This window comes from Seriola lalandi, unplaced genomic scaffold (assembly GCF_002814215.2).
Source record: "Seriola lalandi dorsalis isolate HSWRI2012SDOR001 ecotype SW California unplaced genomic scaffold, Sedor1 jcf7180002054475, whole genome shotgun sequence".
Classification (NCBI taxonomy): Eukaryota; Metazoa; Chordata; class Actinopteri; order Carangiformes; family Carangidae; genus Seriola; species Seriola lalandi.
Genome location: NW_019525028.1, coordinates 8,973 through 25,076, shown reverse-complemented (window position 1 = coordinate 25,076; position 16,104 = coordinate 8,973). Strand labels below are relative to the sequence as shown.

The window sequence follows — 16,104 nt, the reverse complement described above, 5'->3', positions numbered from 1 at the left end:
CAACAAACATGATAGAAATGTTTAAATGTGTCCGTCCTTCAACAGAGACAACACAGGATCTAGAGACAGATACTAGAGTTTGTGCTTTTCTAATTTCTCTTATGAACTTACCAATTTTAATAACAATGAAAACACTAATTCACCAAAGTGACTGTTAGATTCATCATGAGGCAGATGGTCAATATGAAGAAACACTCAGTACAATTTAATCACAGGTTTATTTATTAAAAACCATTTCAATGACAACAATGAAGTTGTGAATAAAACTAATGAACATGAGCTGTACTACACTGACACCTGCTTCACAGTCTGAACTGTCAGTGTTCAGTTCACACTAAAGAGTGTGTGAGGTCACACATCCGTCTCTGAGGTCACAGCATCACATCTATGAAGAGTCTGGTTCTGCTCCAGGTTGCAGTTCTGGTGGGTCAGTTCCATCTGTTTCCTGCTGAACACCGTTTCATGTTAATCTGCTCCTCTAGGACATTGAAGTTAGAGGACTGTCCTTCTCCCACCTGGACACACAGACACAGACTGTTTTAGGATCTTCAGCTTTCATTAAAAGATAAATCACAGAACAGATTCCAACACACCAACAGCTTTATGACAAACTCTTACCACTGAGTCTGTTGGTCTGAGGCATCAACCTGGGGCCGGCCAGCACTGCCTCTCTGATGCCACATGATCCTTGAGACTGAATGACCAGCGAGTCCTCACGGTCCCTCTGGACCACGTGGCCACCGGGTGAAGATGCAGAGCTGGTTGCAAACGGCCTCCAGCAGGCGGCTAACACTGGCCCAGTTTGCAGGACCCGAGTTCAGTCCAAGGAGACAGCTGAGAGATAATCAGAGAGCAGTGTGTGTGAATATAGATCTGATGTTCATGAGAGGAAACAGTGATATCTGAAGTGAATCTCATGATTCTGATGATTTTCCAAGCAACAGGAGTCACAGCAGAGTTAGTGTGGAACAGCTAACAAAGGAGATACCAGCAAAGCAACACAGCCAGACAGGACTTTCCTCCACCAGGAAACCTCCCCACTCACTGGACTTTACACCAACACTGGAAATGACCTGTTTGTTTGTTCCAAGGACTGGGTAACGTTAACTGACTGGGCCTAACCTTTCCCAGCACAGCACAGCAGCAGAAGTCTTAACTTTGTTAATGTACCTGTTGATTGATGTTGTTGTAATGTTGGTTTAGGTTGTGGTCAGTCGTACAGTTAATCCGGTACTCCTACGTTCACACACATACCTGCAGTACGTCTCAGTCCTAGAACCTGCATGAAGCGAACCTCCTCCCTCTAACCTGGTACCTGTAGATTACATGAGCTAGGCTAACAAAGAAACTCACACCTTCCCTCTCACACACACCAGGTGGTCTCAGCGGCCATTTTGAGTAGTTTCTGTGTTTACCGCCATCTTGTGTAGTCTCCTTTGTTCAGGTCATGTGGTCACGGTGACCACTTTGAGTCAGCCATCTTGCCTTTGTTTGTGTCCCCACAAACACACACACACACACACACACACACACATATAACCCTACACACACACACACACACACACACCCACACATTGGTGATTGGTTCTGGTTTTCAGCTCTTTGATTAGTCAGATAATACACACACACTGACACACTGACACAAATATGAGACCACACACTCTGTCACTATCACACAGACAGTTTTCTCGACTTTCACAAATGTACCCACAGACGTTGGCTGCTGCAGGTTGCACATGTTGGAGGTGTGAAGACAGGACTGACCACAGGGGGAGGAGTCACCATCTGATCAGAGTTGAGCTGAAGGTCTGAAACCTTCTCATCCTGAGCAGCTCTGCTTCTTTAACTCTGTGTATCTCTGCCATGAGGAACGGTGACATGCTGCTGCTGGGTTTGCTCCTGTGCTGGACTCTACCTGTGGACTCCATGAAGGTGAGTCCGCTCTGACCCCGGGTGGAGACTCCAGTCGTCACCACCTGTGTCTGCTCCGTTTCTCCTGCTGAAGACATATTCTACAAGTGTTAGCCTTATTATTAGCCCATACGCAAATATATTACATATATGTTGATATTATAAAAAGTCTCAGACTTTCCCAGAATGTGAAGTTAGACATGTTTAAAATTAATGAGAAATTAATAAGAAAAACATATAAACATGTAGAAGTTTTGTATGTATATTGTTTCAGTAACATTCATACATAAATTAAATATAAATCGTTTTAAATAATATGGATCCAACATCTTATACCATGTCAAAATTCATCAAATAGATATTTTTAATATACGTACATGTGCACATTTTACCATGGGTATTTCACATATTTTATAAACCTATATATTCATATATCCAGAGGATGTACATGTGATAATAATATAAGTCACATAGCTCTTGATAAAGGGACATACATGTCATATATTACATGTCTGCGTGGGCAGTAAGCACATTATGTCTTTACTGTAATTATGTTCTAAATTGTATTTTATTCGACTTTCTCTGTTCTTTAATTATTAATTTTCATATTGTTTTTTGCTGATGTTATTACAGCTTTTTAAAACATATTTTATTGTTTCTCATCGTCAGTTTTCTCACTTGATTTGGCCTTTTATTTTTAGCTCATCAGCCTGTATGAAAAGTGCTGTATAAATAAAGTTTGATTGATTGGCTGATTGATATGTAGAAGTCTGGGCCTGTTCAATGAGACGTGTAATGGTGCGTGTCCCTCAGTAAACCCTCCTGTCCAGGTTTACACTCTGCGTCTGTTTCAGATCCGTGTCAGCCTCGCGTCTCCGCGGGTGAAGCGGACCGCCGCCATGAGCATGGCGACACATGCAGTGGACGACATGTACTCCGGCTGCAACGGGTCCATGAGCCGACAGGTGACAGACTCTTACTTCGAGAGAGAGAACTCTGGAGCGTTCGCTCGTGTCTGGAGGAAAGCTGAACCCTGTGCGAACAAAAGACTGAGGGAGAAGAGTGAGGGGGACGAGGCTCTGACAAAAAACCACCTGAGAGCTATCTGTGTGTACACCGCCAACCACGAGCATTTCTACAAGACGTTCAACGATCATGTGAGGAGTGACATGAGCAAATACACCACCTCCTTCCCCTTTCACTCCCTGCACTTCTGGCTGACGTCTGCTGTGCAGATTCTCAGTGACAATATGAAGTGTCACACCACGTACCGAAGAACCGAGCTCCAGTTCACCGCACAGGTCGGACACGTCGTCCGCTTCGGTTTCTTTGCCTCCAGCTCCTTCAAAACAAGCCTGACCCACTTCGGTCATAAGACCTGCTTTCAGATTAAAACCTGTGCAGGTGCTTTCCTCAAGCATTACTCAGCCATTAGACTTGAGGAGCAGGAGGTACTCATCCCGCCCTACGAGATGTTCAGGGTCACGATGGGTCCTCCAGGCAAAGGTCTGGGGGACTGTGACATCGTCCACATTCTGCAGAGCGCAGGAGTTCACAGCAACGTGAACTGTAAAGCTGCGTACGCATCACACAGCAGAGCTTCCACTGGTCGAGCAAAGTGACAACGTTTCCTCGTCACATTTCAAACTATGAGCTTTTCTGTGCGGGTGGTTGTGGGTTTATGTGACAGTAGAGAGGCAAACAGGAAACACGGGCAAAGAGAAGCAGCTGGAACCAAACTGAGAACACTGTGGTTTCCCAGTGTAACACTCAGCTACCAGACCTGCTAACATCCAAACTCATTACAGCTTATCTAGGCATTCCCAACCCTTTTTACTGCTGCAGGTCTCAATAGCTTCTTTTTACATTTATACTTTTATACAGTTATACAGTTATACATACAGAGTCAGTGATGATGGTTTTAAAATGATCTCTATGTGTAACAGATATTTTTGTGTGGACATTTTCTTTGTAAAATCAATAAATTTGTCACACAGTAAAAAGTGGATTGGCTTTGTTTTGCTGTCTTCGTTGAGTAGAATGAGATATCTATCTATCTATCTATCTATCTATCTATCTATCTATCTATCTATCTATCTATCTATCTATCTATCTATCCATCTATCCATCCATCTATCTATCCATCTATCTATCTATCTATCCATCTATCCATCTATCTATCCATCTATCTATCTATCTATCTATCTATCTATCTATCTATCTATCTATCTATCTATCTATCTATCTCTGAGTTAACGATACTGCAGCGGGAGGTTCACAGAAAGATAATATGATGATATTACATTTAAGAAAAAAAGGATTCAGTTCAACGTTCAAAAGAAAATGAATAAAAATAAAATAAATAAACCTAATAATTAATTTAACACAAAATTATGTTATGCACGAATTGTAAAAAAAAAAAATTATTTTAATGTAAAACTCAGTTTCCCAGAACCCTTTGCGTGATGACGCCACGAACTCCCGCCCGTTGCGAAAACCTCCCGGCATGCTTTTCAGCAGGGCCGAGAAGAAGAAGCGTCATGATGGAGTCCGCAGGCAGCTGAAGGGACAAACCCGCCTCATGTTCAGCTGAATAAAGTGTGATAGCTCCATGTTTCTCCAGAGAAACACGTTACGGAACGAAGAATCTCCCCCGTTCATGACAGCCAGATAGCTAACTCTGCTGCGGAGACTGTTGGTGAGTTCTGGAGCTGCAGCGCGTCGTTATTGTAACGACCGGGCCGCCATTTAACTCGGGGCTAACGAACACAACAACACCGCGAACAGCCTCGGATACCCGGGTACCCACCGACACGCTCCGGTGGGTTGTTTCGTTGAAAACACCAGATTAAAAGCACCTCTCGGCGGTCAGAGTGTCAGCCAGGACCCGCGCAGTGTTGTACAAGCTGCTGACGGTTAGCCTGCTAGCACAGTTAGCCACCGAAGCTAAATGCGTTGGAGACGTTGATGTTTTAAAACAAAACACTGCTCCAGAGAGATAACTGGTACCGCAAAGTCGCGGTATGTCACCGGGGCAGTTGGCTCTGAGGTGAACCTCCTGTCAGACGGTGCTGGCTCACCGGATGGCAGCGGGAGCTCCGTGTTAGTTGCTGTAGAAGCGGTGAAACCTCGTGCTGCACACCGTCCGCTTACCGCTCTCCCGTCTCCCCACAACAACACCAGTAACTACCGAGTCCCAACGAGGCTGTCTGAGAAGTTACATCCCCACATGTCGCCTCAAATCCAGGTCCATCGCGCCTGGATCCAGGAGGAGAGTTCAGACCTTATTCTCCGGTTAACTTCAGTTATGACTTGTTTGAACTTCAGTCACAGATATAACGGACAACACGGAAGGGTTTGGGGTCAGGTACAGTTACAGCAGGGTCACACCTATGGTGCTGTCTGTTGGGGTGGGGGAGGGGGAGTCATCACGTTTGGATGATGGAGTCAGGTGTAAGGAACCAGGTGTCATTTGTGGTAAAATACATAAATGCCAGTTTACTGAGGATTTACAGTCTTGTCTATGTGTGTTGGGAAACTGAATTTGTACATATTCAGAAATTAGTGTGAAATCCAGGTTCATGGTCCCTGGTCTCAGCTTTTATTTTCCTCTAAACTTTGGTTCAAGTTTGTGTAAAGTTCAGTCACAGATTTCTAAATCATGTCATGTATAAAACTGAAGAGTCTGGGGTCTCACTGAGTCACAGCAGGTTCAGATCTGTGCTGTTTTATTTTGGTGGGAACATTTGGATGGTGGATTGATCCTGTAAAGGACCACAGGTGATTTTTGGCTAAAGATAAACAACGTAAACACTCTGCAGGCTGTTACCATAGCAATGTGTAGGTCTGGTGTAAAGCCTGGTGAAGAATTCTGGGAGGAGTCCACAGTGTAGGTACTCTGTAGTAGCTTTACAATCAGTTTAGTTATTGTTTTTTCTTCATATTAACCTCAGTAACTTCAGGACGTGTTATTAAGGAATCAAACAGGTTGATTGTGTGACTGAGACTAAATACACCTTAACAGGCTTGGTGTTGTGTTGAACTCTGTTGTCTGATTGGTTCTTGCTTCTTGAGGGATAGCTGACCTTTTATTTAAAGAGTGAGATTCTTTTTGTTCAACCACCAGCATGTATCACCAGCAGACTCCATTGACAGTGTTTTTACCTCCCAGAACAAGCTAGAACACCAGTGTCTGGGTTGGTTAGTGTGTTAGTGTACGTCACAGGATAACAAACTAAACTGTTGTTTACTTGTTTACCCTGCAGCAACTGTTTCCTGGTTGCCAGTTAAACTGTTCCTCTGTCAGTCAATCACTTAGACTGGAACCAGGAAAATAAGGCCCAGATTTCAAAAGTTATCTGTCTCATATGAAACTCTTCCAGTTATACCTGTACCGTCGGCGTGAGTCTGTGAAACACCTGTCTTGGTGTTCACTTACCTGAGGCTGCGTTCTGTCACACAGTCAGACTATAGATAAATAAACGCTCTTATTGGATTGATCAGGTCTGGTAGTCCTGTGTGTGTGTGTGTGTGTGTGTGTGTGTGTGTGTGTGTGTGTGTGTGTGTGTGTGTGAGAGAGAGTGAGTGTGGTCTGAGTGAACATCAATAGGTCATAAACATCTATCCAGCTTAATGATAGTTGTTAATTCTACCTCTTTCTTTTTTCTCCTCTTCATCTCTCTCCCTCTTTTGCTTTGACCACATATCTTCCCTTCCTGTCTCTGTCAAATTAAAAGTCGTGTAATTGTGACACCGCTGTGGATTGTATGTAGTTGTTGTATGTAGGGGAAACGGTGGCGGGGGGCTACGGTAACCATGTTGTTGTTGTTTGTAGTTGGTCTGAGTCGCAGTGAAAACTGAGTTTGATGGTCCAGACCAGGCAGGTCTGATGTTGTCACAAGCTGGTCAGGTTTGTTGACTGGCGTGTAGTTTCCTGGTCGTCGACAAGTGTGAGTTCATGTTGACGTCTTGATCAGTCAACGTCTGTTCTCATGATATTCGTTGGAATATCTCGCTATAGACCGGGTAACCACGATGACGGCTGCAACTGCCGTGTCCACATTTCTGTGACCGTCAAACCTCGGTTCAGAAATTACCGGGAGAACATCTCTGTGACACTCACACAAGTAGATTGATAAAGCAGAGGTAACAGAGTGGACATTTGTAGGAGTCGACGATCTGTCCTGATGCGCTGCACAACCAAATAAACCAGCGCATACGTGTGTAGTGTCTTAAATATGGTTTTTAATGATTGTACTGGAAATATGAGTTTTGTTCAATATTTAAATTAATCAGAACAGATTTATTGGTTTTGCATAAATTTATCTGTCAGGTATTTAATTCACTGGATTAACCAACAGTGACTTTCTCAGTAGTTTCTCCAGATAATTTTTTACATCACAACATGACATGACATTAAATACACACATCTTATCCTCATTGTCCACTCCTGTTTTATTGTTCCACTCAAATCTTCTTTGGTAATAGATCAATAATAATAACGGGAATTAATAAAAGCTGTTAGTCAAACAGTCACATTGTTCCCCTCCCTCAAGCCGTCCTGTTGCCATGGCGTCGTGTTAAATCTTGAATCATGTCTGAATGTTTTCTTCAAATTTCAAGATTTTATCAACAAACACCAGGATGTTTTGTAAGCGGCCACATGGTGGCGCTGTGGCAGCAGTTTGTGTCTGAGGCGTTTCATCAGTGACCATCTGTCAAGTCTTCAGTGTTTGAGATGTTAGAGACTACTAATTAAAAGATTCATAACTCATTAATCAAGATATTTCAGCGAGCTGTTCACATGATGTCAGAGGAACCATGTTTCTAACCATCACTCTGGGAGTAGCAGTGACTTGTAGCAACTTTCTTTCTCCTTTTTCAAACTACAGCGCCCTCTAGAGGCAGAACGGTATTAACCTTGGCCATCTTCTTCGTAGTGTCAGTGTGGACACACTGGAAAATACCTGATTCCACGGCAGCTTTTCTAAAAGAAATTGCAATTTAGTTTTTTTTTTTGCAATGAAACTGGGAACAAATAAAAATTGCAAAAATTGTCACTTCATTAAAAATGAAAAAATGTAATTACATAAAAATAATAGACAAATAAAAAGTAAACATTGAGCCATTTGAAAAGCTTATGTGCACAGAACCGATCAGTACAAACAACCAGCTGGAGCGAATGAATCACTGACATCAGAGCCTTTATTCTTCATAGGAGAAATTACAGATGAGTTATAGACGGATTATGAATGGAAGCTGTTTATATGTGATAGATTTATTCTGATTATACCTGTTAAACTTCTCTGTTCTCTTCTCACATCCTCTCTTCTTCTGTTCTCTCACTTTTTACTTTCACTCAGAGAAGTGTTTAACAATTAGTTTTCAAAGTGTTGATTAATCTGTGATAATTGTTTTTTTTCTCTATGACATGTCAAAAACAGTGAAAATGTAGCTGCAGCAGATGTGTTCATGTTTGTCGAGTCGCTAACCAGAAAATATTTGGCTTTTTTACATGACAAACAATTAAGTGATTATTGATTAACCCTCTGGAGTCCATCTGTGGCAACTGTTTTATTACAGTTACATTATATATCATGTAGAGACGAGCTGAGGACATCAGCTGAAAGTGCTGATGTGGGACTTTCACACATGATCAGTCTGAATTGTTCGTATTTTCCGTTATTTACACGATTTATAATTTTAGTGAAAAAGGCACAAAAATAAAATCCCTTTACATGTAAATAAACGGTATTATAGTTTTCTTACATGTTCCTGCTGCATTAGTGTGAACAAATAGTAAAAGAATAGTTTTTACAGCTTTGAGCTTTTCTATAATATTTCGATTGATTGTGACTAAAGATATAAGAGTTATATTTCATATCCTGGGCTCCCAGCTGTTTATAATTTGTCAGATTTACAGCAGTTTGTTGTGGAAAAAGGAAACGATGCATGTGGACTGGGGACGGTTTAAAGGTGTAACACAAAGAAATGAATGTATAAAAAATCATCAATGGATCCGGAGGGTTTTTAGAGTTGCAGGTAATTTGTCTGATCGACTGAATGTTGCAGCTGAACGTTGCGTCTTTAGCATGTGTTCCTTGGTTTTTGTTGGTGGGACGACCGTGGCTCCTTCACACAGGAAAAACTAACCAGCAGAGTTCTGTTCACTCAGTCTAATTAAACTAATTAATGTTAGTAGGTTAATGAGCTCTCTCCAAACTGCTGACTGGACTCTGCCAAAGATCGTTTGTGAGTGAAGACACATGACTCATCCAGTGAACTGCGTCTGTGTAGTTCACCAGAGAAACGATCAGCTGATCGCAGCTCGTTAAACACAGCAGAGTCATTAGATCGATATCTGGAGCTCGTTAAGATCAGAGTCCTGGATCAGGATCATGTTCTGGTTGTCAACATTAATTAGCAGCTGCCTCTGATCCCAGGTCTGAACTAAACTTTATTTATAACTTCAGCCAGTGACAAATGAGGAAGTAAAACCCACTAAGATTGACCAGGATCTGATGCTGGATCTGGATTTCAGTCAACACCAACCTGACTAACCACCTGGTCTCCCCCACTTGCAGGTTTAGCCGGTCACCATGGCGACAGACATTGGCTCGCCGCAGCGCTTCTTCCACATGCCGCGTTTCCAGCACCAGGCGCCGCGGCAGGTGTTCTACAAGAGGCCGGACTTCGCGCAGCAGCAGGCCATGCAGCAGCTCACCTTCGACGGGAAACGCATGAGGAAGGCCGTGAACCGCAAAACCATCGACTACAACCCATCTGTCATCAGATACCTGGAGGTGACCACACCTGGAATCACTTAAACCTCAGTTAGAACTGATCCGAGGGGGGTTCACTTGAAACGAGGCGTTGGTCCACCGGGGGGCGCTGTGAGAAGATCTGACCGTACCACAGACATTCAGATGGATATGTCCACCTGTTGTTACAGCTGGTTTTTCAACATGACATTCAAAATATTCGGTGACCAGTTAAACTAGTTAAATCACACACTAGTTAAATCACATTAGTTAAATCGGACACTAGTTAAATCACATTAGTTAAATCGGACACTAGTTAAATCACATTAGTTAAATCAGACACTAGGTAAATTACAGTAGTTAAATCACATACTAGTTAAATCACAGTAAAGTCGGACACTAGTTAAATCACATTAGTTAAATCGGACACTAGTTAAATCACATTAGTTAAATCGGACACTAGTTAAATCACATTAGTTAAATCAGACACTAGGTAAATTACACTAGTTAAATCACATTAGTTAAATCGGACACTAGTTAAATCACATTAGTTAAATCAGACACTAGGTAAATTACACTAGTTAAATCACAGTAGTTAAATCGGACACTAGTTAAATCACACTAGTTAAATCAGATACTAGTTAAATCACAGTAAAATCAGATACTAGTTAAATCACAGTAAAGTCGGACACTAGTTAAATCACATTAGTTAAATCGGACACTAGTTAAATCACATTAGTTAAATCGGACACTAGTTAAATCACAGTAGTTAAATCGGACACTAGTTAAATCACACTAGTTAAATCAGATACTAGTTAAATCACACTAGTTAAATCAGATACTAGTTAAATCACAGTAAAGTCGGACACTAGTTAAATCACATTAGTTAAATCGGACACTAGTTAAATCACATTAGTTAAATCGGACACTAGTTAAATCACATTAGTTAAATCAGACACTAGGTAAATTACACTAGTTAAATCACATACTAGTTAAATCACAGTAGTTAAATCGGACACTAGTTAAATCACAGTAGTTAAATCACACACTAGTTAAATCACACTAGTTAAATCAGATACTAGTTAAATCACAGTAGTTAAATCACACACTAGTTAAATCACACTAGTTAAATCAGATACTAGTTAAATCACATTAGTTAAATCAGACACTAGGTAAATTACACTAGTTAAATCACATACTAGTTAAATCACAGTAGTTAAATCGGACACTAGTTAAATCACACACTAGTTAAATCACACTAGTTAAATCAGATACTAGTTAAATCACAGTAGTTAAATCACACACTAGTTAAATCACACTAGTTAAATCAGATACTAGTTAAATCACAGTAGTTAAATCGGACACTAGTTAAATCACACTAGTTAAATCAGATACTAGTTAAATCACAGTAGTTAAATTACACACTAGTTAAATCACACTAGTTAAATCAGATACTAGTTAAATCACAGTAGTTAAATCACACACTAGTTAAATCACACTAGTTAAATCAGATACTAGTTAAATCACAGTAAAGTCGGACACTAGTTAAATCACATTAGTTAAATCAGACACTAGGTAAATTACACTAGTTTAATTAGACACTAGTATCTGTTCTGAGAGTTAGACCGCTCACTGGTCTCTTCTCTGTCTGGTTTATTATCGTATATATGAACCGTTCCTTAGATGTTTACAGTGACTCTACAGGATGAATGTGGGCGGGTCAAAGTGTCACTAACTTCACGCTGACCAATCACTGTCTGTACGATGACACTTTCACTAACTCTCAGTCTGTGTTTCCTGTGCAGAACCGTCTGTGGCAGCGAGACCACCGGGACTTCAGAGCCATCCAGCCTGACGCAGGATGTTACAATGACGTGAGTCCAGACAACACGAGACCTTTACCTGTCCTCCTTTACCTTTATGACGTCTTGGTCCAGGTCCAGACCCTCGTCCAGGTCAGGTCTTGGTCCTGGTCAGGTCCAGGTCCCAGGTCCCAGGTCATAGTCATAGTCCAGGTCTTGGTCCAGGTCCCAGGTCATAGTCCTGGTCCTGGTCCAAGTCCAGGTCCAGGTCAGGTCCGGTCCGGTCCCAGGTCATAGTCCTGGTCAGGTCTTGGTCCTGGTCCAAGTCCAGGTTCTGGTCCAGGTCAGGTCCAGGTCAAGTCTGAATGTTGGGAACAATCAAACTAACAGCCTGGTGCTTTGTGTCTGCTGCAGCTGGTTCCTCCTGTCGGGATGTTGAACAACCCCATGAACGCTGTCACCACCAAGTTCGTCCGAACCTCCACCAACAAAGTCAAGTGTCCGGTGTTTGTGATCAGAGTAAGCTGCCGCATCACTTCCTGTCCACACCGACCCTGTCAGTGTGTTTATTACTGTTTGTGTTGTGAAGCTTTGTTTTGAGGCGTGGTCTAACTGGATCTCAGTTTGAGGATGTTGATGTGAAACACTGAGGACATGTCGGCTGCAGAGACAAACTGGTTCGTTCTGTGTGTCTGTCTCCAGTGGACTCCTGAGGGTCGTCGTCTGGTCACCGGAGCCTCCAGCGGAGAGTTCACTCTGTGGAACGGACTCACCTTCAACTTTGAGACCATTTTACAGGTAAACATCCATCATTTCTGTTCGAGCTGGGAGATTCTTCAGGTTTTATGTCCGATTATGATTTTGTCTCCCAACGATTATGAAAACAAGATAATTGAGATTAAACGATTATTGAGCCTCATTCTGTTTCCGCCCTACAAAAACCATCCCCCCGTCCACTTCCTGGTTATGTTTTGGCATATGTTAGTGACGCATGTAGGAGAACGACATCCTGAGCTGCTGGTTCAGAGTCGGAATTTCTGAGCAGAAGATATTGAGTTGTATTTAAACTTGGAGAAAGTCCACTGTTAAAGACAGTCGGTGAGTGGCCGTGTTCTGAGCCGCACAGATTCAACAGCAGTGTTTGTGTTGAGCTCCGTGAACTGTGATGGTTTCTCTTGTCTCTGGCTCCATTTAGTTTTAAAACACGTCACTTCTGTCTTCGCCTGGCGTCCTGCAGACTCGCTGCTGTCTCAGTTTGTTGTGTTTTAGTGTCAACGTGTAGAAACGAGGACACGGTCTGCTCTCTGCTGCCATGACGCCTCTCTGCAGTAACAGTTCACACATGTTCGTAGTATTTCCTGTAACCAACCACCTGCAGAGAAGTGACACCACAGCGACACAACTCTTCAATTATTTTTTATAAAATTAAACATTAATGTCACAAAACAAAAACCAGATTTTTCTAATCTCCTCTTTTAGTTTGTGACTCTAAAATAAAGTGAAGTCAACATGGGACCAGTCAGTGTCTCCCTTTAAAGGGCTCGTCCACCAGAGGGCGCTGACGGGGGACTGTGTCAGGATCACAGGAGTCAAACATCAAATAACCCACCAGAAAATAAACCAGAGCATCGGAATAATTATCAGTTTTATCAAATGTTTTGGTTCTGATTTGCTCTCCTGTGGTTCTGTCACTGCCTCCACACATCGCAGAGTTTCCTCACATGGTGCAGGCCGAGCACTTTCCTGCAGCTTCATGTGTCGTATTCAAACCTGCAGCAGTTTTACCTCCTGACGTCGTGTCGTGTCACAGCTGCTCCTCTCTCTGATCAGCTTCTATGTTGAAGGAAACGGTGATGGTTCACTGCTTCACCTCTTTGTTTCATGAACCAAATGTTTTGACGCCCGTCCTCCTGGTCTCTCCTGTCCCCTCCTGCAGGCCCACGATAGTCCAGTCCGAGCCATGACCTGGTCTCACAATGACATGTGGATGCTGACTGCGGACCATGGCGGCTACGTGAAGTACTGGCAGTCCAACATGAACAACGTCAAGATGTTCCAGGCTCACAAGGAGGCCATTAGAGAAGCCAGGTTTATACCCAATCTACCATTTTCTGTAGTTACCCTGAGTCTCAGCTGCTCACTGTGTGCACTGCAGTACCACCCTGCAGCCACAGGGGGGCGCCACCTCACCTCTCGCCACATGTTGTTGTTGTTGTGGTTGATTAATGACAGATGTAAGTGTGTGCTGTTGCAACACTGCCGTGATCTGTTGTTGATATTCTACCTGATGTGGCTGATTCTCTGTGTGTACACAAACGGTTGATTGTGTTGAATAAAGTCATCAATCATTTACTTTAATTGATTTGGGTAGGCCCAGTGGTGTGGGTGGAGAAGAGGGGGGCAGAGCCATCCAATAAAGGCCCAGGCTTTGACTTTGACCAATAAAGTTTTAGCAGGGATCAATAAAGTGAATAAAGTTCCTGCACACAGTCACACTGCTGGTCTGAACATCACCCAACAGGCTTCTGTAGACGTTTAAATAAAGGTTTGAATTCCACATCAAACACAGTTTAACCACCACGGCCCCGGGAGTAAACCCCCACCTGCTCTGTCCTCTAACGTTAACCTGGGACTCACAGGAGACTGATTTTAAAAAACGATATCCTGATTTCTAGTCCAAAAACATGTGAAGCCTACATTTCCCATAATGCAACAATAGAACAGTGTCTTTCATTAGAGCTTGCAGGCCACGTTTTCAAACTCCACGCCTCTGGCTTGTAACACTGACTGTATGTGAGACATTTATTGACTGATGACGTCACTGTGACGTCATCAGGCTTTAGATGACCTCCTACTTCAGAAGGGTTAGTTCTCCTCAGGACCAGCACACTGGTACACGGCCCTTACACTGAACAGAGACATCTGTACAGTGTGATGTCATCCAGTACCACACATCCTGCATCATACTCTAAGGTGTTCCTATTATTCTGTCCACCTCTTAATGCCTCCGTCTGTCAGGAGACCACGTAGACGTCTGATGTCAGAAGTTTTTTCTTCATGTTGATGCTACAAAACTACACTAACCATGAGTCTTAGTGCTCTCTGCTACAGGCTGTGTTTGTCTCGTGGTGCTGCCATCCTGCCCAGGACACACCTGTACTCTGAGTCAGTTTCTATGGAAGCCCACAGCTGCCAAACCTGACATCATGGTTCATTACTCAGCTGTGAAACACAGTCGGCAACAGAAACAACGAGGAAGTTCTATGTGTTTAAATGATTTTATTTAATATGGCACGTGCAGGCCTCTGTAAAGAACCAACTGTTATGTCTTACTGTCCAATTTTCTCCACAGGGGGAAACTGTTAGCTTAGCACAAACACTGGAAGTAGGGGAAACTGTTAAGCTAGCTTAGCACAAACTCTGGAAGCAGGGGGAACTGTTAAGCTAGCTTAGCACAAACTCTGGAAGCAGGGGGGAAACTGTTAAGCTAGCTTAGCACAAACTCTGGAAGCAGGGGGGAAACTGTTAAGCTAGCTTAGCACAAACTCTGGAAGCAGGGGGAACTGTTAGTTAAGCACAAACACTGGAGGTAGGGTAATTTTTTTTTAGCTAAGATCAGCACTAACTCTGGAAGCAGGGGGAAACTGTTAAGCTAGCTTAGCACAAACTCTGGAAGCAGGGGGAACTGTTAGTTAAGCACAAACACTGGAGGTAGGGTAATTTTTTTTTAGCTAAGATCAGCACTAACTCTGGAAGCAGGGGGAAACTTAACCTAGCTTAGTACAAACTATAAGCAGGGGGAACTGTTAATGTAGTCTAGCACAAACTCTGGAAGCGGGGGGGAAACTGTTAAGCTAGCTTAGTACAAACACTGGAAGCAGAGGGAAATTCTTAGCTTAGCTTATTACAAACTCTGGAAGCGGGGGGGAAATATTAGGCTAGCTTAGCACAAACTCTGGAAGCAGGGTAATTTATTTTAGCTAAGATTAGCAGTAACAGTAACACTGGAAGCAGTGGGAAATTCTTAGCTTAACACAAACTCTGGAAGCAGAGGGAAATTGTTAGCTTAGCACAAACTCTGGAAGAAGGGGGAAACTGTTAGCCTAGCTTAGCACAAACTCTGCAAGCAGCTGTTAACAGTGAACAGTAAACTCAGCATTAGTTTAATAAATCACTGCAGCTCTTTTAAGTCTTTACAGCTGATAACCTCTTTATTATTTATTATTGACTGGTCAGTTATTGACACTTTAAAACATTTGTAAAAACTTAAATGACTGTCTCACAAACAGGAAATCTGACACAGACACTGGCACCAGAGGATTGTGCGAAATGATTTCAGTGATTATCAAATATGTTAATTTCCTGTCAGTTGATTATTGTTTCAGCTGTAAATGAAACCAACACAGAGATTCAGTTAATGTGACGTAGAACCATCAAACACTTTGCTCAAACTGCTGCTGAATAATCTTGTGTTAGTTAGTTAGTTAGTTAGTTAGTTAGTTAGTTAGTTAGTTAGTTAGTTAGTAGTTAGTAGTTACTACAGCTCCCTGTGAGTAATGATCACATTTAAAAAAAAAAAAAAAAAAAAAAAATTAAATTTTACCAGGTAACTTACCCAGCACAGCTGTCAG

The 16,104-nt window shown here is 42.4% G+C and overlaps 2 protein-coding genes and 1 long non-coding RNA gene across 3 annotated transcripts in view; 2 read left to right on the top strand and 1 right to left on the bottom strand.

Moving 5' to 3' along the window:
* Positions 1 to 204: 204 nt before the first annotated feature.
* Positions 205 to 1,748, bottom strand: LOC111659201 (uncharacterized). Its single transcript, XR_015437611.1, has 2 exons — positions 619 to 1,748; positions 205 to 515 (listed from the first exon to the last, which is right to left on the bottom strand). It is a non-coding gene; the product is annotated as an uncharacterized LOC111659201 (long non-coding RNA).
* Positions 1,749 to 1,812: 64 nt separating this feature from the next.
* Positions 1,813 to 4,055, top strand: LOC111659200 (erythroblast NAD(P)(+)--arginine ADP-ribosyltransferase-like). The gene is made up of 2 exons (XM_023412058.2): positions 1,813 to 1,932; positions 2,766 to 4,055. The coding sequence occupies exons 1-2, from the start codon at positions 1,864 to 1,866 to the stop codon at positions 3,531 to 3,533; spliced, it is 837 nt and encodes a 278-aa protein (XP_023267826.2). The 5' UTR covers positions 1,813 to 1,863; the 3' UTR covers positions 3,534 to 4,055.
* Positions 4,056 to 4,438: 383 nt separating this feature from the next.
* LOC111659197 (pre-mRNA 3' end processing protein WDR33-like) overlaps positions 4,439 to 16,104 on the top strand; it is a 19,480-nt gene continuing 7,814 nt past the window's right edge. The window contains exons 1-6 of the mRNA XM_087175561.1: positions 4,439 to 4,609; positions 9,495 to 9,713; positions 11,477 to 11,545; positions 11,888 to 11,992; positions 12,176 to 12,271; positions 13,410 to 13,561. Of these exons, the coding sequence (XP_087031687.1) occupies positions 9,510 to 9,713; positions 11,477 to 11,545; positions 11,888 to 11,992; positions 12,176 to 12,271; positions 13,410 to 13,561 (626 nt within the window). The 5' untranslated portion in view covers positions 4,439 to 4,609; positions 9,495 to 9,509. The remainder of the gene's footprint in view (positions 4,610 to 9,494; positions 9,714 to 11,476; positions 11,546 to 11,887; positions 11,993 to 12,175; positions 12,272 to 13,409; positions 13,562 to 16,104) is intronic.